The sequence below is a fragment of the Neopsephotus bourkii genome, unplaced genomic scaffold (genome assembly GCF_033783945.1).
Source record: "Neopsephotus bourkii isolate Nb327-2 ecotype Australia unplaced genomic scaffold, CSIRO-AGI_Nbou_v1 NB_1632, whole genome shotgun sequence".
Lineage (NCBI taxonomy): Eukaryota > Metazoa > Chordata > Aves > Psittaciformes > Psittacidae > Neopsephotus > Neopsephotus bourkii.
This window is the reverse complement of record NW_026902107.1, coordinates 562,078-585,682: the sequence shown is the minus strand read 5'-3', so window position 1 is coordinate 585,682 and position 23,605 is coordinate 562,078. Positions and strand designations below refer to the sequence as shown.

Here is a 23,605-nt window from a genome sequence, read left to right as displayed (position 1 = left end):
GTGTGTAACGTGATTACACAAGCTTGTTCCTTCTGCTGGTAAAAGCTATGTACAGCTGAGGGTCTGCAAATGACTTACCACATTAAATATATCATTGCTCTTTGAAATTACTAAGGTCTACAATGTATTTTTTGATAAAACTTATAATCACCCACAAAATCTCTATTAAGCCACACTTGAGTAGGGGCAGGTGCTTTGCTGAGGCCTCAGACAGCTGTTCCTCTCTCCAGGTTCTGTTTGATCTCAGCTGTGTACTTCCCATAGAACCTCTCTGCCTTCTTGTTGAACTTGGCATTTCTCTCGTTAATGTAGTCTATGTCAGCATCATCATTGTAGGGCCGGCGCCTGCTGTACTTCTCACGCTTCTCAATCCTGAAAAGCAAGTGGCACCCGTGGTGAACCTGGGGGTGTGACTGCACGGGGACTCTCAGTGGCACCTCTCTAGTTACTTACTGCTTTTCAAGATCTGCGACCATTCTATCGACCCCTTCCTTAGTTGGCACATGAGTTCCATGGAGAAGACTGTCAGAGGTGGGATAAAGCGCTTCCCCGCTGGACAACAGGAAGAGATGGACAGCATTTTATGCACCACTCCAAGAGTTTAACAGCTTACGGTGTTGGTGCTAAACCCACCCTCTCCTCAGTGCAAGTGACACTACTTGTCACTTCTGCAAACTTAGTAATGCTCCTACTCCTCACACAGGGACTGCCAGTTACGGGATCATGAGTTTTAAGATAACGTTAAAAGACTTAACATCACAGTGGATGAGATGTTCAGCACAGCAGGTGCTGAAAGGATTATTTTTAAAAGTCCATGGTGTTAGCTAATAATTTTGAAACACCACAGACACCATCAGATGACAAATCAAAACTCACTACTGCTCCTTCAGCTTCTCGTACTCCTCCAGGTCAGGTTTGATCTGCCGGGTCAGCCTCTGGTACTGGCGCAGCTGAGCAGCCGCGTAATCTGGGGAAGGAAATGGGTGGAGGTGAAGGTTTTTATTTGATGGGTGTGTTTGCAGCTAAAACACTTAACAAAGGTGCTCAGTACAAACACAGTTATGTAGTTCAGCCATTACCTGAAAATCCCAGATCTGGATTTTTTCTCTTCTTTTTCCTTTCCCACCTCTCTGCATCCTCAGCACTGATCTCCAGCAGTTTAACTCGCTCGTAGTCCTCTCCTCTTGCTGCACATTCCTACCAAAGAATGCTTCAGGTGTAACAACAGCCAACCATCAAGCTTAGTTACACCTACCAAGATGAGTCCAGCCAGCACCCAGGGCAGGACAGTAATTTAGATACCCAAGAATCTAACTAGGAGGTGGATTTTATTGCCTGCGTTAGATCCCAAGGCTGTAGCATCACCACGAATGGGGCTCTGCCCCACTGCCAGTGCACGGCCCAGGGTTCAGCAAGGGCTGCAGAAGCTGTATTCATGTGCTTACCCTCTTCTTTTCCTCCACCTTCAGCTCCCACTCCAGCCGAGCTTTTTTGGCCTCCCAGTTTGGTGGCAATTTAAGTCTTTTATCTTCTTCCACCACTTCTTGGTGGTTCAGCTTGCGAGCCTCGTTCTAGGCACAAAGCACTTCATTACACCTGCTGACACTGGACCGAAACCCCCGACTGCAGGAGACTGCCAGGCCCACCCCACTCCTACAGCCGCGTTTGGGGCCCGCAGCCGTGTGTGCTGGACGGGCACCGATACCGGAGCCGCCCCTTCCGCACTGCTCCCCTATGGCGAAGCCCGGCCCGACCCCACTGCGCCCACCGCGTACCCGCTTCAAGTGGAGCTCGCGGAACTTGCGCAGCCGCTCCTCCCGCTTCTGTGCCGCCGCTGCCGCTGCCGCCGCCGCCGCCGCGCTAGGCCGCGCCTCGTCCTCCGAGCCCGAGGAGCCCTGAAACAACCCGCGCTCAGCCCGTGGCAGGGGAAGGAGCCGCGAGCCCCCTCACCCGCCGCCGCCGCCGCCGCCGCCGCCTCACCCCGCCATCGGGATCGGGAGCGCCGAGGCTGCCCAGCTCCGACACCGCCGCCGCCGCCATCTCCTACGAGGAGCACTTCCGCTTCCGCCTTCGGGCACTTCCTGTCGGGGAGCCGCCGCCGCCTCGGCGCCCCCCAGCGGTCGGGAGGAGCCACCGCCTGCCCGGGGGCAGGCCTGGAGCCCTCTGGCTGCGTCCGGAGCCGCTCGGGAGCCAGCTCCCGTTACCCGGGACTGCAGCCGCTGGTGCCGGGGCAGGCAGCCCCCAGCGGGCCTGGAGAGAGCCGAGGTTCAGTAAGCGACGGTAACGAGCATTTTCCTCCTCTTCTCCCGAGGAACCGAGGGGGGATGCAGTAGCGAGGAAGCGGCAGTGGTCCAGAGGAGCCTCCTGAGCCTCGGAGCATCGGAGAGCCCCGGTGCTATGGATAGATAAATACGGACCCAAACACAGATTCATTCTCAGGGTTTCTCAGCAGCACCGGTTTGCGCATACAGGTGCATCCATGTGCGTGTACGTGTAACTCCTGTGTGTTTGCAGAGGTTCAGAACCCCTCTTTCCCGTTGTAGAAACCATCCAGGCTGTGCAGGGCCGGTAACTGCCGCCCCACGACACGTTCTGGAGCCGGCGTTGTCATCTGCAGCTCGTCACTTCCCAGCAGAGGGAAACGCAGCCCAAGTGATGAGGGGCTGCGGCAATGGCGGGCCCCTGGCAAAGCCCAACTGTCTCTGTTCTCTTTTAACTTCACTTTCTTCTGCTGCCAAACTCTGATGCATGCTGAGTGATTAAAAATATCAAATGCGGCGGTACCCAGCAAGGAGTCGAGCCAGAGGGGGGGAAAGAAACCCAACCCAGTGAAGCCAGTGCCGTACAACAGAGCAGACCGGGGCAGGGGCTTTCATACAGCCCTGCTGACAGTGCCTTAAGGAAAGGGAGAGGATTGCCCTGATGTGGGTTGGGTTTGGGTACTCCACCTGCCTCCTCAGCATCCCTGCTGCTTGGCTGGGAGCTGTCAGACTTCCATGCACATGGAGCAAACTGCACCTGCTCCGCAACAGGGACCGCTGGTGCTGGAAGGGGAGGTTTGTCTGTGAGACCCAGCACAAAGGGGTTGATGTTGCGCAGTCACTGGGCAGTTCAGTGTCTGAGTTACATGCTTGGCCCCCAGCACTCGGTCACCCCTTGTCCCTTCAGGCATGGGTTAGGAGCAGGCAGAGGGTGAGTGGTTGGGGGGCAGAGACTCTGGGGCTGTCACTCTCTTGTGCAGTCGCTGCCCTCCTGTTGAACCACAGGAGCCTGGATGTGCCCATGGGTTTGTGTCCAGCTCACTGGAGCCTCTTTTCCCTTCCCACTGCTGTAATAGAGCTGGAAAAGAAACCCAAGAGGTTTCCCTGGCATCTGAATTTGCTTCTGGGTCTGATGCCAACTCAGGAAGCCCCATTCCTGCTGCAGGTGCCCAGTGTTTCCCCGGCTCTTTGGTAGAGTTGCAAATCCCAACCTGGCTCGAAACAGCAGGGAATTCTCCCCGGTCCGCCTTGTGCCAAGGAGCAGGGCCTGGTCCTGCGCGGCTGACAGTGAGTACATGCAGATCTGCTCTTGCTGTCACTTACAGTTAATTTATTTTTAGATTAAAAAGTGTTTGTCTTTCTCATGCACACAGAATTGGCTCCGCTCTTTTGGGTTGTAGCTGCCTCCATTGTCTTCTCCAGCCGTGCCTCCCCTGCAGTGCCGAAATGAAAAATTCCAGTTACATATTGTACAGGGGATGGGAGCTCGGAGGAACTGACTCATCCCAGTTATATTTGTCCTTTTCAAAGGGGAAGATCCTGGCCGGGGTGGGGTGGGGGGGGTTGAATGGGACATCATTGGTGATCTCCATCCACTGCAGCAAACGCGCTGCTGTGAGCAGAGCGCGCGGGGCTGCGGTGATGGCCACCGGTGTCCTCCGGTGGGAAGCTCCTGGGGCTGCTCAGCCGGGGCACTGGGAGGGTTTGTGTCGCTGTGGTTCCAGTATGGCAGCGGCCACACCGCATTCCCAGGGCATGAGCCAGGCCCTGCACGCAGCGAGCCCCAGCCCTGGGACATCTCCCACCCGTGAGGGGGAACAGGTCCAAGGTGGAGCTGAAGCTGTGCTGGCAGCACCAAGCACAGCAGCTGGAGCACAGTGACAGCCAGTGCTTTGCCCTGCACGGGGGCACCCGGCAGCAGCTCTTACCTAAGCATCTGCCCCTTGGTGTAGCCTCTGTCTGCCACTGGCCGGGCCTGATCCACTGCAGCACCTGGCTTGAACAGTGTGTCATGGGTTGCATGTGCAGTGCCATGGGTTGGGTGCGCAGTGCTATGGTTTGGATGTGCAGTGCCATGGTTTGAGTGTGCAGTGCTATGGTTTGGATATGCAGTGACATGATTTGGGTGCGCAGTGCCATGGATTGGATGTGCAATGCCACGGCTTAGGCGTGCAATGCTGTGGTTTGAGTGTGCAATGCCATGGCTTATGTGTGCAATGTCATAGTTTGGATGTGCAATGGCGTGATTTGGGTGTGCAATGTCATGGTTTGGGAGTGCAGTGCCATGCTTTGGGTGTGCAATGCCATGGTTTGAGTGTGCAATGCCATGCTTTGGGTGTGCAATGCCATGGTTTGGGTGTGCAATGCCATGGTTTGCGTGTGCAGTGCCATGCTTTGGGTGTGCAGTGCCATGGCTTATGTGTGCAATGTCATAGTTTGTGTGTGCGATGCCATGATTTGGGTGTGCAGTGCCATGGGTTGGATGTGCAGTGCCATGGTTTGATTGTGCAATACCATGGCTTATGTGTGCAGTGTCATAGTTTGGATGTGCAATGACGTGATTTGGGTTGGGTGTGCAGTGCCATGGGTTGGGTGTGCAGTGCCATGGTTTAGATGTGCAGTGCCATGGTTTGGGTGTGCAGTGCCATGGTTTGGGTGTGCAGTGCCATGGGTTGGGTGTGCAGTGCCATGGGTTGGGTGTGCAGTGCCATGGTTTAGATGTGCAGTGCCATGCTTTGGGTGTGCAGTGCCATGCTTTGGGTGTGCAGTGCCATGGGTTGGGTGTGCAGTGCCATGTGTTGGCTGTGCAGTGCCATGGTTTGGCTGTGCAGTGCCATGGTTTGGCTGTGCAGTGCCATGGGTTGGGTGTGCAGTGCCATGGTTTGGGTGTGCAGTGCCATGGTTTGGGTGTGCAGTGCCATGGTTTGGGTGTGCAGTGCCATGGTTTGGGTGTGCAGTGCCATGGGTTGGATGTGCAGTGCCATGGTTTGGCTGTGCAGTGCCATGGTTTGGGTGTGCAGTGCCATGGTTTGGGTGTGCAGTGCCATGGTTTAGATGTGCAGTGCCATGGGTTGACTGTGCAGTGCCATGGTTTGGGTGTGCAGTGCCATGGGTTGGGTGTGCAGTGCCATGGTTTGGGTGTGCAGTGCCATGGGTTGGGTGTGCAGTGCCATGGGTTGGGTGTGCAGTGCCATGGTTTGGGTGTGCAGTGCCATGGGTTGGCTGTGCAGTGCCATGGTTTGGCTGTGCAGTGCCATGGGTTGGCTGTGCAGTGCCATGGGTTGGGTGTGCAGTGCCATGCTTTGGGTGTGCAGTGCCATGGGTTGGCTGTGCAGTGCCATGGGTTGGCTGTGCAGTGCCATGGGTTGGGTGTGCAGTGCCGTGGGTTGGCTGTGCAGTGCCCTGGGTTGGCTGTGCAGTGCTGTGGGTTGGCTGTGCAGTGCCATGGGTTGGCTGTGAAGTGCCATGGGTTGGATGTGCAGTGCTGTGCAGTGCCATGGGTTGGGTGTGCAGTGCCATGGGTTGGGTGTGCAGTGCCATGGTTTGGGTGTGCAGTGCTATGCTTTGGCTGTGCAGTGCCATGGGTTGGGTGTGCATTGCCACAGCCCCACTGGTGCGGGTCAGGGCTGCACTCGGCGGCTCCATGCGCTGGGTGCTGCAGGCGAGGCTGTGATGCGCTGCTGCAGCCGGGGACATCTCTGCCCCGGGAGCCTCCCCATGGCAGCCATCCCATGCGCTCTGCCACATGGGCTCCTTGCGTGTCAGCGGCAGCGGGGAGCGTGCTGGGGATGTGATAAGGCCCCGGCACTCGGTGGCGTGAGCTCTGCTCTCCTGCGCGGCCCCAGCAGCTGCGGGAGCTGCCTCACTTCCTGCCGGGCGCTGCCTGCGCGGCGCAGCTCGGTGCTGTTGAGCAGCTGCCGCGCTCCATCCTGTTCGTGATGAAAGGTGCTTTAGGAGCGGAAGCAGGTTCTGAGGATCGGGGGTAATAACGCACAGGCAGGGCTGCAGGCAAGGCGCTCAGCCCGGCCCCGGCCCCGACCCCCGCGGCGGGTGGCGGTGGTGGGATGGACATCCATCCTCAGCGGGGGGACCCTGCCCCACCTCTGGATCTGGGGGGCGCAGAGGGGAGGGCCGGGGTGGCTCGCACAGGGGGGGTTCAGTGCACTCCCGCTGCACGGGAATCGCAGACCCGATGTCAAATGTCCTTTGTCACCAGGGTGAAAACTGGGGGCAGGAAAAGAGGCAGCGCCTGGGATGCCGGCATGTCCAGGCTGGGACAGGTGGGATGCTGGCATCGGCAACGCTGGGAAGCCCTTCACAAGCAGAAGCACTGGTTTGGGTAAAGAAGAAGAAAACAGACCTAAAACTTGGGTAGGACCAAATCAAACCTGCAATAGCCACATTAATCCAGAAGGGTGACACTGGTGTGTTGGAAGATAAGATTAATCAGAGTATATTTCCTCATTGGAGCAGATCTAATACACTGCTTTACTGCATGTAGTCATTTACCATGGAGGAATTTGGAAAGAGGGGAAAAGTGAAGATTGTTTGGGGTTTAGGCAGAAGAGAAACTGGGTTTCTTAGCGCCCGGTTCCTTTCAATCACAGACTGGTGCTTGTGTCCTGTTGGGTTGCAATTATAATCTTTCAGATCAGACACATAATCATTGGGCTGGAGAGCAAAAAGTACCTGGGTAATGTGCTTAACAGAAATTAACCTGGTTACGTCCCTACTCTATTGAAAATGAGAAAGTGCTGATGGTCAAAATCAATTCCTTCCCAGCCAAATTACTGCAGGGCTGGCTTAGGGTTTCAGCTAAATGCTCAACCCTCAAACAATGAGCCTGATTGTATTGAATTAGGCTCCTGATCATATAGTTCAAATGATGGCAATGGTTCGCCTTTAATGCCAGCAACGAGTGGTGGGCACGATGGAAAACCCACCCCACCTTCCCTTGGGACCATGCAGAGAGTCCACCTGGAGCGGCCAAAGGAGGGCCTGTGGGAAGCTTTGCCCAAGCCTTCCCTGTCCATGTTTCAGCCCATTGGTCTGGGATCATGGCTTGAACTGGGATGAAGGGCCAGGGGATGTGGGGTGGATGGTTTGGGATTCACAGCCCCAACGGCTGATAGATGATGGACTTCTTGAGGGGTTGATGTTGCTTTCGGAGCAGCTTTTGGGGCATCTCTCCACAGCTCACCAGCTCCTGCCCGGTTACAGCCTTGCCCTTAAAAGCCGGAACCTCGCAGAGTTTCCTGGATGAGAGCACCTCAGTCATTAGCTGTGAATTGCAAATGAAGCAGATTTACAGTGTATATCACAGAAATACCAGTGTGAGGTGGGAGAGCGGCACGGGGTGCTCGTCGCTGTGCTTCCCCCTCACCAGGCCCATGTGCCACCCCAAGGACCTGGTGCCGCATCCCATGCACAGGCATTTGGGGAGGTGCCACACTAGTTCTCCATCAGCCCAATGGGATGGGGACGCCTTCGAGGCTCCCAAAACCCAGCAGCAGCAGGGATCGATTGCTGGGGGTGGATGCTTCCCTGGGGGAATGTGACAAGTGGCAATTCATTAACTGTCAATAATGGGGAAGGATGGGACCTGTGGTCCCGCTGTTGCAATTAGGAGGGAGAAGGAGGCTGGAGGGAGGGATGCTGCGAGCTGGCAGTGGGGGACAAACCTGCTTGTTGGTCCTAGCATGAGCAGTATTGAGTCCACAGCACCATGGGGGTCCTGAGGCTGCCCTGGACACCAGGGATTCGCTTCCCTCCTGCTGTGGGACACAGGGCTTGGGCATGGCTGTCCCACTGGTGACTTGTGCAGGGATGCCTGCATGGGAGCTGCCTCTCTGGGTGTGGAGGGAGGATAACGTAACCTTTCCCCTGATCAATGGAGATTTTGGTTTGTGAGTTATTAGCCCAGTGCCATAAACTATCTCAAAACCACAAAAGTAAGATAATAAATCTCCCTGTTTACCGTCCTGTGCGTTGTTCTTAAGCACCAAAGTCCCTCCAGGCATCTGTTCGATATCGCATCGGCCAAACGTGCACACAAATCACAAAGACAAAGCCGGATTTTGGGGAATATTACTCAGTCTTTGATGCTTTCCAGCACTTGGTGCTGTGCAGGGAAGCTCCTGTGGTCTTACCGGGCACCGCGAGCAAGTGCTGCAATGAGTGAGGCTGAGTGAGCACTGATGAGGGGATGCTGTGTCCCGGTCCTCATGGACCCCATCACAGCGCCTCCCTCCCTCCATCCTCTGCCCCAGGGAGCCCGGTGGTGTTGGGATATCTCCTGACCCTCCCCAGCCTCCTGCTCCTCTACCAGCCATAGGTTTTCTTCTCAATGGTTGTTCTCCCCAGTACTTTTGCCTCCTGGCCACGGTCGCTGCATCCTCCCTCATCATTAACTGCTGGGTTGGGTTGCTCCGTGGTTTCCCCCTAACCCAGCAGTCTCCCCCCTCATTACCCACCAGAATAAACCTTCCAAAGAAGAAAAGGAGAATGGGAAAGGCTACTTCAGGCAGGGCCAGGGCACAGCACTGGGAGCCAGAGCCAGGGGAAATCTCCAGCTGCAAAGAGGAAGCTGCCTGGCTGCAGCTGAGACCAGGGTGGGAGAAGGGATTGCAAAGACAAGGGAGGATGGAGGATGCGGGAGCTTGCCTTGGTGCGCCGCACGGGGAACTGGAAACACAGCCTGGTTTGATGGCTTTAATGAGAGGAGCCCCAAGAAGGGAGCTGAGCGCCAGTGTCCCCTTCCCAGGGATACACGAGGTGCATGGTGCTGCTCTGCACGGTCAGCAATGGGGTCAGAACACTGGGAAGGAGCCGAGTGCTGCTGCTCCTGAGGGACACCGCATGCGGCTCACGGCCTCTCCCCTTGGAATCGCGCCGCTTCCCTTTCCACACCTGGATCCCAGGAACCCCCACGCTGTTCAAAGCCGGAGCCGGGAGGAAGCCGGCCCCTTCCCTGACCGCGGGGGTCCCGCTCCCCCCGCAGCGATGGGAACACAAACAGAGCCGAGCGGGGGTGTTTTGGGGGTGCAAAGCGGAGCCCCCCGCACTCCCCAGCCCCATGTGCTGGCAGTGGGATGCTCCCAGCGGGCTCGTGTCTGACGCAGCACAGTGAAGCTCTGCTGCTGCTGCACGAGGCCTGGGGTTTTTCTGTGGTTGCTGAGTGGGATCCTGCTGGATGCAAGCAGGTGCCGCTCCTTGGGTTGCTTCTGAGGCCTGATTTTGGCCTCTAAAGTGTTAAGTGAGTGCTAAGCCCTATAAAATTACCCTTTCAGCTACTATTTCTGCACAAAAGGCGTTCGGCGACAAGATACGCCAAAGCATCTGATGAAGTAATATGTCTATTCTCACTTGTGACATTTATTATTAACAGGGAAAAGAAAAAAAAGAGAAAAAAACCCAGCCAGAAAGAACTCTTAATTGAAGGACTATTGTGCCCTGGTAACTGCTATTAAATTAATCTGCTGCATTCCTTTCCACCCACACACTTTAAAACTTCCTGGTTATAATTAGAACCATTTAAAACCAATTTGACACTCCTTGGATGATGCAGTTCAGCTGCTTAATATGGTGAAACATTGGTGAAAGGAGCTGAGTGGGGCTGCGAGCAAGCTGGGTTTGCTCAGCTCTCGTGGAGGATCAAACCCAGGAGCTGATGCTCGTGCATGGGGATGTTCAGACCCATGAGGAAATGCAAGCTGGGGTTCATTGTAAGTGCCCCTTGAGCCATGCCCCATCTCTGTCCTCTGTAGTCATCCTATGGGAGATGATCCTGCAAGAGCTGCCCTGAGCATCCTTTCCCTGGGGACACCCATGGGTGCTGGGAGGGCTCACTGGGTGATGCTGCTCTTTGCTGGGTAGCACAAATGCCTCCCCTTGTTTTGAAAGCACCTTGGGCGGTCAACCTCCTCCTTTGTGCAAGGCAAAAAATGCACCAGAGCAAAACATGTGCCCGTGCAAAAGTGTTTGGGGGTTTGAATGTGCTAAAAAGGCATCTTAAAGCAGGACAGAAAGGTGATTGTTGTTAATGGGAGAGGCATGCTGATGCCGTGCACCTCTGTGCCTGCCTTAAAAGCTCGGTCAGGGGGGTGCTGGTCCAAGGCAGGATTTGGGGAGGGTTCTGTGGCTGTTTGATGGGGGAGCAAGCAGAGGAACCACCCAGCCTCGCCAGGGGGGGCCTGGTGCGAGCCCCATCGGGTGTCACTTCTGCAAACGTGTTCCTGCTCGGCTGCCTGTACCCGTCATTCTCGTAACCACCTGGGTGGCATTTCCATGCTATCTGCAGCTCTCGAGCACATCCCAGCCACCTCAAGGCGAAGGCAGTTCCTCTCAGCAGCCCTGGAAGGTCCCGTTAGTCACGGTATCTTCACTGTCACCTTCTGTTTCCTTCTCCATTTGGCTTTCAGTTTTGTGACATGTGTTAACCAGGACTGTGCTGGATGCAGCCCCAGCCCCGCAGCTTCCTCACCCGCTGCTGGGACCGTTTCCTGCCCGCGCCCACCTTGCACCCTGCAGCCACGGGGGCGATGGCTTTGACTCAGGTTTTGGGGCACAACGCGGGGTTTTGTGCTCTGGACCCTCTGTTCCCTGTGGTTTTCCCATCGAGGAAGGGCTGCGATGAAAACCTTGAGCGTTGCCCCCGCTCCCCTCCCCTGCAGCTCAGTTTCAGGTTCCCCTGGGGCCGTGGCCTTTCGGATGTGGCACTGTGTGGCCATTCTGTCCACCCTTTTGGGGGTCAGACCCCCTCTTCCCATGCTGGTGCCTTCCCTTTTCCCTGCCCTCACTGCTCTCCCTCTTGCTGATGTTTTGCATCTCCCTCAGGTCATCCTCATCCCTCTCCCTCGTGCTGCCTGGTCCAGGGCTCAATGCATTGGCACAAGGTGGGGACGTGTTCCCGTGTCCCGTTCAAGCCAGTGCTGGGGCGGCTGTGCCAGTGGGAATGGCAGCAGAAGGAAATGTGGGTTGTCAACCCTGGGGCAGGGACCCAAGGGGCCATCCCTGCGGGGATGGAGCAAGAGGCTGGGGGTGGTTGGGGGCTTGTTTTGGTGATAAACAAAATGCCAGGTTTTGAGATTTTGAATCTCTTCCCTCCTCCCATCCTCTCCCCGCTTCCGCTCTGGCGCACGATCGGGCCCTGGCACGCAGCGGTTATTTCGGATTTGTCTGCTCAGTGTCGGTTGGGTTTGGTTTCGTTGGGGTTTTCGGTGTTTTTTTGTTGTTGTTGTTGTTTTTTTCCCCCCTTTCTTGCTGCTCCGTCGTTTGTTCCCAGCTTCGGAAGCGGCCGCAGCACAAACCGAACCGAGCGAGGCTGTTTCTGCTGTCGCTGCAGAAGCGCTGCGTGCCGGCGCGGGTGCGCGGCGGGGGGCGTAACGAGAACCAGCGCTGCGGCCCCGGCCAGGCCGAGTAAAATTAGCCCGGGAGGCGGGAGAGGGGGAAACGTCTTCATCCCGGGAAGCCTCCGGAGCCCAGATGGGTTTGTGCGGATGCAGCAGTGAGCTACGCATCCCCTCCGTGCGTTCTGCCTCCCCATCCGCCTCCTCCCTTCACACCCTTCCCTGGCTGCTCCCCCAAACCAGGCAGCTCCGTCCCTGCCACGCCGGTTGCACAAAGCACCTGAGGCCGCCTCTCCCGCACCCTGTGGGGTGCAGCGACCCCGAGCGTTCCCTGCCTGTCTGCGGCAGTCATTCCACTTGTCTGGGCAGGAGGCATCAGCTCGGCCAAGCGCTGCTCCGGTGCCATCCCTCTGTGTCCCTGCAGGTGCCTCGCTGAGCTCGGGACATGGGGGAGCAGGGCTTTGTCTGCCCGTGGCTGTGGAATGAGAGGGCAGAGGTTGGGTGTGGGTCTTCAGGAGAAGAACGGAATTTAACAGATCACAGTATCACAGTATGCTAGAGATTGGAAGGGACCTCAAAAGCTCATCCAGTCCAATCCCCCTGCCGGAGCAGGAACACCTAGATAAGGTTACACAGGAACGTGTCCAGGCGGGTTTTGAATGTCTCCAGAGAAGGAGACTCCACAACCTCCCTGGGCAGCCTGGTCCAGTGTTCTGTCACCCTCACTGAGAAGAAGTTTCTTCTCAGGTTTAAGTGGAACCTCTTGTGTTCCAGTTTGTACCCATTGCCCCTTGTCCTATCATTGTTTGCCACTGAGAAGAGCCTGGCTCCATCCTCGTGACACTCCCCCTTTATATATTTATATACACTAATAAGGTCACCCCTCAATCTCCTCTTCTCCAAACTATAGAGACCCAGCTCCCTCAGTCTTTCCTCATAAGGGAGATGCTCCACTCCCTTCATCATCTCAGTTGCCCTGCGCTGGACTCTCTCCAGCAGGTCCCTGTCCTTCTTGAACTGAGGGGCCCAGAACTGGACACAATATTCCAGATGAGGTCTCACCATGGCTGAGTAGAGGGGAAGGAGGACCTCTCTCCACCTACTAACCACCCCCCTTCTAATACACCCCAGGCTGTGTGTTTGTTGGAGCAGGAATCACTCTAGCTCCCCAGCGTGAGGCTGTGGGGGTCCCTCGTGCCCATGTGTGGTGCTTGCTTGGGGCTCCCCAAGTATTTCTGAGGAACACCCTGGGCTCTGCTGTTCCTCACAGATATAAATGTGCATTAAAGTAAATGTAGAGATTAGGATGTGGACAAACGTGATTAGGGAATCGATGCTGCCGGATCAGAGGTCCAGGCAGAGAACTCTGCTGGAAGGAATTGAGCCACCACAGAGGATAATTGAACAGCACCCTGCAGACCTGGCGAAGCACCCAGCTCCGAGGGATGCTCCTGTGCTCCAGGAGCCAGTGCATCCCCTGGGCTTGCACGACCCTTGGTTGCTTTGGGGCTAGTTTTCCTCTCTCACACACCATGGAGGGCAGGAAGGGTGCAAAGCCAGCGCTGTGGTGCGGTCTCGGCCCTTCTTAAAGCCCTCTGAGGTCCTGTGGACTCAGAAACGAAGCCCAGACCCACAGTTTGGAGCTGGCCCAATGGAGGGGTGACAAGAGGCAGTGGCACCTGGGCTGCAGGGCAGCTCCATAAGGATGGGGTGGAGGCAATTAGGGATTAATCACCTGCAGTGGGTGGGAAGGAGGGAGCTTGTGGCTACTCAGGATCCTGGCTGTGCTGCACATCAGCCTGTGCAGGGGGGTTTGGGGCTGTTCCTGTGCTGCAGCCTCTGGGAGCTGCTTTGGGAAACGTGAGTCTTGGAAAGCTGTTGCTGCTCCTCGGAGCTGTTGTGATGCTGAAATATCTGACAATGCACTCATGGTCCCTGTGTGCCAGAGCCTGGGGAAACAAGGGCTGGCAGGAGGAGGAGGGTGAAGTCGGGGCTGCCCTGGCCCTGGGCTGGTGCTGGGGAGTGGAGGAAGAGTCAGGTCGTGCCTGGTGGTCTCTGGCCCAGTGGCTTTAGGTGGTCCTCGCACAGTGCTGGTGATGGGGCAGGAGCTCACCTGGCTTTTGGCTCCCTGAGATACCTGCAAAGGTTTTCAGGTAGCCAGAAGAACCCAGTTCAGTGTTTCCCATTGACTGATGGGAGGTGTCTGAGCTGCTTTATGAGGCTGCGGAGGAGTGTTCTGAGCAAAACCAAGGCTTTTCCCATCAAAAAGTGGGAGCACTTTGCTTGGCAGCACTCACACAACGTGCTCACGGTGCTCAGGAAATGGAGAGCAACCAGCAGAGCATCCGGGGGTCACTCAGTGCATGGGGTCAGCGCAGCAGCTCCCACTGGAGCATCGCCTGTGCTCTGCTGGCCCTGTGGATATGGAGAGGGAATGTCAAAGATCCCATGTGTTTGTCTCACAGGAGCAGCTCCATGGATAAACTTTCCCCCTCGCCTCCGAAGCTTGTCCGGTCCCAGAGGTTGTCACCCAGAGCAGTGACACTGGAGCACTTAGTGGCTTGTGTCAGTCCCCGGAGGGCTTCTTGGTCTTTACTTTTCTGGAGCTGGATTCTCTCTATTTGGTTATTGATTTGAATGTTCAAGTGAGGGGGATGATGTTGGGTTTATGGTGCTGAGCTGTGGGCGCTGGCGGGGGCCACTGCAGAAATGACCTGTGTTGTTGCTGTTATGGTGAATGCGAAGCTGCTGTGGTGGGAGGTGAAGGTGATTCTGGTGGTTCATCCCTGCAGCACGCTGGGGTAGTGGGATGAGCTTCGCCCCACAGGGAGCCCAGTTGGTGCTGGATGTCCATAAATCCCTTTCATCCCATGTGGGAACCACAGGAGCAAAACCAATACAACTAAGGCCTGCTCACCTTGGGTGGCTTTGGCATTAAATATATATATATGTATGTATATATGGGCAGAAAATTAACTTAATCAAGTCAAAACAGAATTGATTAATATTTTAATAAAACCATCTAACTCAAGTTTAACAGACTGGTTAAATCTCAGCTGGATAAAAACCACTGTGGTTCTCCACTGCCTTTTTTTCTCTTAAACACAGGCTGGTTTCCATGGCCCCATCTGATTACGGGGGTACCGGAGCGGCCGGCCTCCAGTGGGGTTGCTGGAGAGCATTAGGCACACGCAGCTCACGGAGCTGTTTGCCCTTTAGCTGAGCAAATAATTAGTAGTGGTTTGCAAAGGCCCTTTCTCCCCCTCCCCGCTCCCTTTTATAGGTACAATAATCAGATAAAATATTTCTGGAAGACTATTTACAAAGTTCCCCATACCCATCAATCTTGCCGTTAAGAAGGAGAGGAGGAAGATATCTAACCTCAAGAAGCTGCTAATGCAACCGAGCTATTTAATGGTGGGGTGGATGGTTGGGTTTTTTTCCTGCTGCCATTACTATGGAATACATAATAACATCAATAATTAAATATAAATTGGATTTAATATTTTATGCTGGCGACATGTAATTTACACTCTACCCGAGAAATCAAAAGGTCATGTCTGAAGTAAAGGCAAGAAGTAGGGGGAGATGGGTTTGTCCGTCAGATGTGTCCTGCTGTCCTTCTGACAGGCTCTAACCCTGCTGAAAGGGAGCCTCAAAAATTCCTCCAGGGAGGGAAATAAGAGCCTTGTTTGGGGTAGGAAGGGAGAGCTCACGGTCAGATTTGCACATTGCAGGAGTTTTTCCTGCTGCTTCCCTGGATCTGGTGGCTCTTGATGCAGTAACACTCCTATCTTGATGTTAAGCATCTGCTGGTGGCGGTGGCCACAGGGCTGGGCTGTGAGGGGAGTGTGTGTTGGTGCAGCCCCATCGCTGCTGCAGCCTTGCAGGGATGCTGCACCGGCAGCGCTGCCGCTGCATTGATTGTCCTGGAGATCCAGCAGGTTTCGGTGCCTTGCCAGCACTGGAGCCTCCATCCATTAACACAGTGGTAATTCAGGAACTGCCTCTGTTATTTCTGGAATGTCTGAAATATTTCCATTTCTTTATCTCCCTCCCCGGTTGTCAAACACCTTCTCTGATTTCCACACGCATACACAGGGGTTTGCCCCTGTACTGGGTCTCAGCAGCCCCAAGCTCTCTTTGCCATTTGCTTTACATCTTTAGTTAATTAAAACTAGGAAAAATCAAACATCTCCTAGGCAGATGTGAGCTCTTTCAGCTTTCCAGCCCCTGCTTTGCGTCTCTTTCTTCATTCCCCTGGGTTAGGAGCACGCCAGCAGCATCATGCCCTGTTTGCAGGATGAAGACCGCCTTGCTAAGCCATAGCAGCTGGATGCACAAGCAAAGCTTGAACCCGCCTTGTGCTCACTGTGCTGGGGTTGCTGCTGCACGGGGAGAGAAGATCCCCTTTGTGGCTGGGGTAAATTATTGCTCAAGACTGTGGGCAAAGAGGTCTGGGGCTCGCCTGGGCTGCCCAAAGCAGGTTTCTTCGCAAGTGAGGCTTCTGCTTTTTAAAGGTTGTGCAACACATCTGGGCAAAGCCATTCTTCATTCTTCTTCTCCTTCTCCCTGGAGTGGGTGAGACAAGGAAGTCGGGGGTAAGCAGCCCAGATAGTGGTTGCTTTTGGGGTCTCACCTGGCACGAACACGGGGGTGGCAGAGCCCATCCAGGAGGGTTTGCTGCTTGCGGCCGAGGTGGAACAATCCTCACTGAGCCTTGTGTTAGTTGAACATCTAATTTGGTTCCTTCAGCCTCCATGGCCAGGTTAAATAAAAGCCCACGATAGCTGACTTTCCACACCCTCCAGGAGCTACAAACCCACGTTACAGCCACTCAGAAGTGGGCAGAAAATGCCCTGTGGAATTCAGCAAGCTGCAGATGTGGCCAAAACGTCTCCATTTGGCTTTTTCCTAAGCCAGACCCCTACCAGCCACAAGAACCTCAGCCGTGATAGAGGCACTTGGGGAACCCTCTGGCTGGATCCTGCCTCTGGATCCCTGCTGGGTTCAGCCTGATTTGGCTTTTTGCATCACCTGGAGGGTGGCAGTCGCTGTCATGTGGGAGCAGAGCTATTCTGGGTGCTTCACTGGATGATGTGGTCAGAGCTGGACCCCAAGGTGCTCGGGGCTGAGGTTTATAAGATCATTACGCTTTCAGTGCCTTTTTATGAGGCTTTGGAATCTACTTGGGAAAAGAGCTACTTGGTTTCTGTCGGGGCTAAATGGTTTTGATCAACGATACAATGGGGTTTGATGCCTCCATCCCTGGCCTGACCCTGCGGTAAGATCAGCACCTGCCTCTGGAGGAGGAAGGGTCTAATGAATGGCAAGAGGATGCGGTGCTACCGCCCTTCTTGGGGCTGTGCTTTAGTGGGCTCCTTCCAGTTATGGTTTTTTCCAAGTCAGCTATGGAAAATCTACATAAATCCTCTATTCTTGCAGCTTGTGGTGCCCCTGAAAGTGAAACCACCTGTTTTCAAAGGGCAATCCTGACTCTTAATTGCTCTTAATAGCATATTTTGATTTTATGGACAGGATAATGCGGTCTGGGGGCTTGCTTGCTTGGCAGAGGAAACACTGGGCTTTTCTGATGCTTTGAAATGTTGCATTCAGGAAGGGGTTTAGCGGAGTCTGGGCCCTTCTCTGTGTGTCCCTGTCCCCTGTATGTTCTGCAGCAGCTTTTCAGGGACACAACCACAATAAATTCAGTGGGAATGGGTCAGAAGTTGTTTCAGACTACACATTTTTCCACTTCTAATACACCAAAATCCAGAGGTATCCTGTGCTGTTCCTGTTTGGAAGGGCCAAACAACTTTAATCTTTAAAAGATTAATACAGTGAAGTTGCAATACCATTGATACACTATTATTTTCCATCTTTATTCATCCCCAGATGCAGCAAGAATGGCTCCCTTCAGGCCATTCATAACTGGCAAATGCTTTTAAGACCTTTAACAGTCGCACGCTCCATCTCGCAAGGTGCCTGCTTTATTGTCTGAAAGAGTCGCTCTGAGAAATTACTTCACTAATGTTTTGCAAGGGACCAGCCTGAGTGATTGATGGACAGGATTCAAGTCACTGATAGCCGGTCACTTAATCTGCAATCAGGACTGTCCCGATCAATTTGAGAGGCAGCGGGGAGCGCAGGGAGGAGGAGATGCAGAGATTCACCTTTGCCATGGTGGATATTGAGGGATTATTGCCCAGAGCAGCCACAGCCAGGACCAGGCTGTCTGTGGGACTTGGTGAGGTTAATCCCAGCTGAGGATCAGGAGTTTTGCCTTTTATACTTAGGTTTAAGGATGCCAGTATCAAGGATGATCTACTGAGTCTTTAGTTGTGCCAGCAGCACCATGCTGCTTACCTGTATTTCATGCTCTTCCTGATGCCATAAACTCTCCCTGCTCTGAGTAAAGGCTTTTCCATCACCTCTGCAAACTCCCCTTTGCTTTGCAGTGAGTCTTTATGGTAGGAATTACTATGTTTTCTATGCCCTGTTGCTATGAGAAATGCTGGGGCTGGGGTGCATGTGCAGACCTGGTGGCCAGGTTTGTGCTCGTGCTGCTGGAGGCTCATGCTGAATTTCCAGGACCCCTTCAGAGGGGCTGGTGGGCAAATCCTTTCCTGTGGCTCCATTGTCTCCCCCTTTCCAGCTGAGCCCCAGAACCAGTTCGGTTTGCCCACAACCCCTCAATTTAAAAGCCAGCCTCGGTGGGGGGAGCCGAAATCCCACCAGTGCCGGGAAGGGGCTTGAGATGCGAATCCATCCCTGAAGCTGCTGCAGGAGGGACTCGGTGCCGTACCCCTGTCCCAGTACAGGCACAAACCCCACCAGAGATGTTCTGCTGGTGCTGAGCCCCTCTTCCCCCTCCAGAGAGGGACAGTCCCTGGCTGGGGTTACTCCCTGACAAGAAAAGTTGAGCAGCTCTTTGTTTCACCGCCACAATCTTTTGCAACAGAAAGCAATTACAGCTAACGGCTCTAAGGCTTTACCTCCCCAACTTGATCTGCCCTGTCACGTCCCATTAACTTTGAATCCAGCACTAATCCCTGCCCTGAAATATATAATGAAAGACATTCAAAATATATCAAAATGGCATTGGTATTGATTTATTAATGCTAGGGAATGCTGCCCTAATTGAGTTTAGGTCCAGGAAGTAAGTTAATGCAGCTGACAGTGATACAGGAATCCAATCTCCCCAGCGCACAGAGTTAGGACTCTTTTTTTCTCCCTTTGTTGTCAGTTGGATAAATAACAAATCAATTTAAATTTCAACGAGGTTGCTAAAAACAAGGCAGTGCCCGCCTGGGCTGGCCCCCACTGGGGTTTCAGCTACTGGAGAAGGTCGGGTTGGTTCAGCACCGGGTTGAGGACATCCCCATGTCCTGCAGAAGGAGCTGACCCATCCCTGGAGGCTGGGGACTGTGTTTCTCGTGGGGGTCCAGACTGGTGGCTTTGCTGGCAAATGCTGTTGTAGGAAACAGTTGGTTTCTGCTTGCTCCTAATCCAGAGGACTTGGAGATCCTCCTCCTCCAAACCCCACCTGGATGTGGACCTGCAGATGCTGCGCATAGGGGCAGCAGTTATGGGGCTCTGCTGGAGCAATGTGGGTCCCTTCCCTGGGCTCTGAGGTTCTCTCTCTGCCTGCCCCACTAAGAAACTCTGCTCTTCCCTTTTCCTCTGCAGAGCAGCAGGACCTGCCATTCAGTGCTGCCTCTGGAGATGCTGCGAGCATCCCTGTGGTCGTGCCTTGACTTTGAGCTGTTGAACTCTTGGTTCAAGTTTAGGTCACAAATAATTGGGTTTAGGACTAAGCAACCGATGCTGCTGCCCTGGAGCTGCAGATCCCGCTCATTCAGAGTCCTCTTTTTAACTTCTCTGGGCTTTTTTTTGTTAAGCCCTTGAGAAATACTCAGGGCTCGTGTTTAAAACCCAGCCCTGCTGGGGTTGGTATGGTCAAGAAGGCAGAGGAGCCCGAGTTAATTAAATCAACAGCTAACAGTGGAGGTTACCCACAGAAGTGAACCTTGGTGCCCCTAAAACCACTGACCAGAGAATGGCTGGAAAAAAACAAAACCACAGTTGGAGTGAAATGGAAAAAGAAATCTTCAGCTCTATATCACTTCAGCTAGCCACAGGTATCAGAACATTAATTGCTCTTTGACTTGATTTTGTTGTGGGATTAAGGGCACATTGTGGCTTATGAAGATTATTCTAGGAGCCACAAGGATGGATGCAAAATCCATCTGTTAAGCATTTCTTTGCGTGCTGAAATCCAGGATGCTGCTGCAGCCGCTCTCCAGCACGGCCATAGGCACCAAGCAGCCACTTCAGCTTTCCCGACCTGCATGCTCCCTGCTGGCAGCTCAGAGCTCCCTGTCCCTGTGGGGCAGGTTGAGCACCACATGTAAAGGTTTTGGGTGCAGGATTGATCTGCTTGCTTTGCCTGCAGTGAAGGTTCTGCTCTGAGGACCCCCCCCACCCAAACAATCACTGATGGATGGACCAGCATGGCAATTTGCAGGGAGGTATCCATGCTCAGGGTTCTGCCTCCTTCCTCTATTCCCAAGTGTACAAATCACTGATGGATGGACCAGCATGGCAATTTGCAGGGAGGTATCCATGCTCAGGAGGCTGTAAAACACATGGAGCAGTTTGAGGCAGAGATGAGCTGTACCTCAGGTTTTCCTCTGTCCTGCAGCGGGCTGTCCCCACCTCTGGTGCTGACCAGTGCTGCAAGACCTGTCCCTTCTCCCAGGCATCCCTGTGATGCTCTGCTCTGTGCTGGCTGCCCTGCATGGAAGCGCTGATGGATGAGGATAACAACCACATCCTGGGTGTCACGGTTGGCCCTGGGAAGGTTTCCTGAAGCCAGAGGCAGCAGGGAGCTGCTGTACTGGGAGCCATGGGGGGCGACTGGCACCCAGGGCTGTGTCACTCCCTCCCTGGCCAGGGCTCAGTGCCGGCGCTGTCTCTCGGTGCCTTTTCAAACTCATAAATCCAAGAGATCAGAGCAGGGGGATCCAGTCAAGCCCGTAAGTCACACACACGACGTCAAATGAAACCGCGGACGTTAAAGCTTTACTGCAGTGAACAGTTTTAATTTCCTGGGTATAACAGCTGGGTTGACGCTAATGACAGATGAAAGCGGAGATTTCCCGGTCAGTCCAGCCCCAGCCTGGCCCGACACAGCCAGGAGCACAGGCTGTTAACAATGCGCCTCTTTGTCCCCTGAAACTTGGATCCATTAGACCCAGAGATGTTAATTACAACAGAAATTACCTATGAAAGGCCTTGCTCAGGAGCCTGAATGTTTGCAGCCAGTAATAACTGTATTATTTTCCATAATGCTGGTGCCATTTGTTTGGTGGGGGTTTGGGGTTGTTTCCAGTTTGGGTTCAGGGCTTTTTGGTTGCTTGGTTTTGTTTTAAATCTGCTTCACTAATGTGATAATTAATGTCTTCTGCCTGGCGCTGACTGTGGCCACCATGGGGGTTTGCTGCAGTGGCCTTCGTGCCCTTCAGCAGCCTTGGAGAAAGGATGTAAATGGGTATTTGCAAGCTAAAGGAAAGCCTTTGGGTGTTTTGGGTTTTGCAGCTGCTGGGAGCTGCCATGGAAGCAGTGGGGGTGATTGTGCCACCGGCTGCACTGTGGCCAGCCCATGGGGATGTTCTATAGCAGCATGGCCTGTGCCATGATGCATGGGGTGGCAGTGCCTGGGGAGAGTTCATGTCCCCATGAAGCCTTTAGTCAAGTGTCTGCTCTGAGACATGTCGCTGATCCATACTGGGCCCTTTGTGTTGTGAAAGACTTGCCCTTTGCAGGTGCTCCACAACCGTTTAAGAGCTGGGATGAGGAGGAGATGTACATCCCAGCTCTTACCCGGCCACTTAGCATAATAGAATGGTTTGGGTTGGAAAGGACCTTAAGATCATCCAGTTCCAACCCCCTGCCATGGGCAGGGACACCTCACACTAAACCAGGCCACCCAAGGATTCGTCCAACCTGGCCTTGAACACTGCCAGGGATGGAGAATTCACAACCTCCCTGGGCAACCCATTCCAGTGCCTCACCACCCTCACAGTAAAAAACTTCTTCCTTATATCCAACCTAAACTTCCCCTGTTTAAGTCTGAACCCATCACCCCTTTTCCTATCACTACAGTCCCTAATGAAGAGTCCCTCCCCAGCATCCTTACAGCCCCCTTCAGACACTGGAAGCTGCTCTAAGGTCTCCACACAGCTTCTCTTCTCCAGGCTCAACAGCCCCAACTTCCTCAGCCTGGCTCCATACAGGAGGTGCTCCAGTCCCTGAGCATCCTCATGGCCTCCTCTGGACTTGTTCCACCAGTTCCATGTCCTTTTTTATATTGAGGACACCAGAACTGCACACAATGCTCCAGGTGAGGTCTCTTTTCCCAGTTGGATTTTATTGCTGCTTTTCATCTCAAAAGCCCATGAGCTCAGGGCAGGGTGTGCAAGCTGGGCCACCCCCTAGGCTTAGCCACCAGTGTGTGACCAGGCAATGGCCATCATGGGGACACTCTTCTGAAGAGATGGAAAATCTCCATCTGATGTCAGGGCTCGTGTCAAGCCCTCGTTTCCAGCCCATTCCCTGCTTTCATTTCTCCTCCTGAGTGGAGGCTCCTCCCAGATGCAGGGATGCTCAGAGGTGACCTGGAAGATGGACCAGATGGTGGGTTGAGGTGCTCACCAGGAGTATTCTTCCTGTGAGCAGAGGAGATTCTGCTTATGGAAGTGGGAGAAGAGCCGAGACTCTAAAGAAGAAGTAGGACACCAGCAAACCACCTCATCTGGCTTCGTCTCAAAGCACAACCCCAAGAGGTGTCTGCGTGGGGGGCAGTGGTGACCTGCACCCTGCACCCTCAGCAGAACAGAGGGAAGTTGCACTGGTGGCCAAGGGCAGGTTTTGGGTTCACAGTGGCCCGGCTGTGCCCTTGCCTTGCTCAGCAGCGTGGGTGATGCTTGGGGACAATACCCTGTGCAAAAGGATCTGCTGGGAGGCGGGGAGCCATCGGGTCATGGCACCTGCAGAGCTGGGGACTGGCGTCATCTCGGGCCTGGAGCAAAGGGAGAAGCAGGGAAAGGGGTGACCACAGCTGGGAACAGGGAAACAGAAGTGAGGGGCTGTTGTACAGCTGTGAGGGCTGTACCGGTGCTTTCCCTGCTCCAGCAAATGGGGTGCAGGGCTTGGGACTGGCTCATAGCCCTGGGAGCACGGGGTGGCGGGAGCTGTTTGGTGCCCGATGGGCACACACTCGCTCTTCTGTCTTGTCCCTTGGTTTTAGGCATTAACATCTACTATTGCAGAGCCCCCAGGGAGCTCAGAGTGGAAAATATTGTGTTCCTTACCCCAGCCCACCCCTTGCTTAATGAGAGCATTAACAACAAGCCCCTGTTTATTTATATCAATTTCAAAATCTCCGAAGACGCTCCTATATATAAGCAGGGCATCAGATCCCATCCCTGTAATGGGTCATTAATGTATTTTAAGCGAGAGAGACAAGTTCGCATTGGCAGAGAGGAGGATCAAAAATGCTTTTATAGCAAAATGACCAAGAGTGCCTTTTTGATTGCCTCTAAATTCCCAGTGAATAAATGAATAATAGAAAAATAAATGAATAATAGATATATCAGTGAATTAGATATTGCAATGCAAGGATAACAAGTCACCCTGTACCCCTGTCAGGATATTTAACAGGGCAAACAGGGAAAGTCAATATAGAAGGTGCGTGGGGATGTAATGATACTCTCCCGGTTGCATCACTGTCGGTGACAAACTCTGGGTGCTGCTTCAGGTGAGTGGTTTCTTGGGGTGCTGAGTGCAAACTGTGCCCTACGAGGATGCAACCTCCACTGGGGTGCATTCCCATGTCAGGACCAGCCAGAGGCCCGTGAATGCTACCATTACACTGCCACTGGAAGCAGTGCTGCTGCCCAGTGCCATTGGGTGCAGTGGCCACCCCTTTGGTGA

General features: G+C 54.0%; 1 protein-coding gene across 2 annotated transcripts in view; it reads right to left on the bottom strand.

Moving 5' to 3' along the window:
* Positions 1 to 142: 142 nt before the first annotated feature.
* Positions 143 to 23,605, bottom strand: part of SYF2 (SYF2 pre-mRNA splicing factor) — a 77,577-nt gene continuing 54,114 nt past the window's right edge. Inside the window, exons 2-8 of one of the 2 annotated variants that reach the window (XM_061373605.1) lie at positions 1,981 to 2,040; positions 1,776 to 1,895; positions 1,446 to 1,571; positions 1,080 to 1,197; positions 877 to 967; positions 454 to 552; positions 143 to 372 (exon numbers count right to left, since the gene is read on the bottom strand). In XM_061373605.1, the coding sequence (XP_061229589.1) occupies positions 207 to 372; positions 454 to 552; positions 877 to 967; positions 1,080 to 1,197; positions 1,446 to 1,571; positions 1,776 to 1,895; positions 1,981 to 2,040 (780 nt within the window). In that variant the 3' untranslated portion in view covers positions 143 to 206. Of the gene's footprint in view, positions 373 to 453; positions 553 to 876; positions 968 to 1,079; positions 1,198 to 1,445; positions 1,572 to 1,775; positions 1,896 to 1,980; positions 2,117 to 23,605 lie in introns of those variants that run through there. The other variant, XM_061373604.1, reaches the window with a different exon arrangement.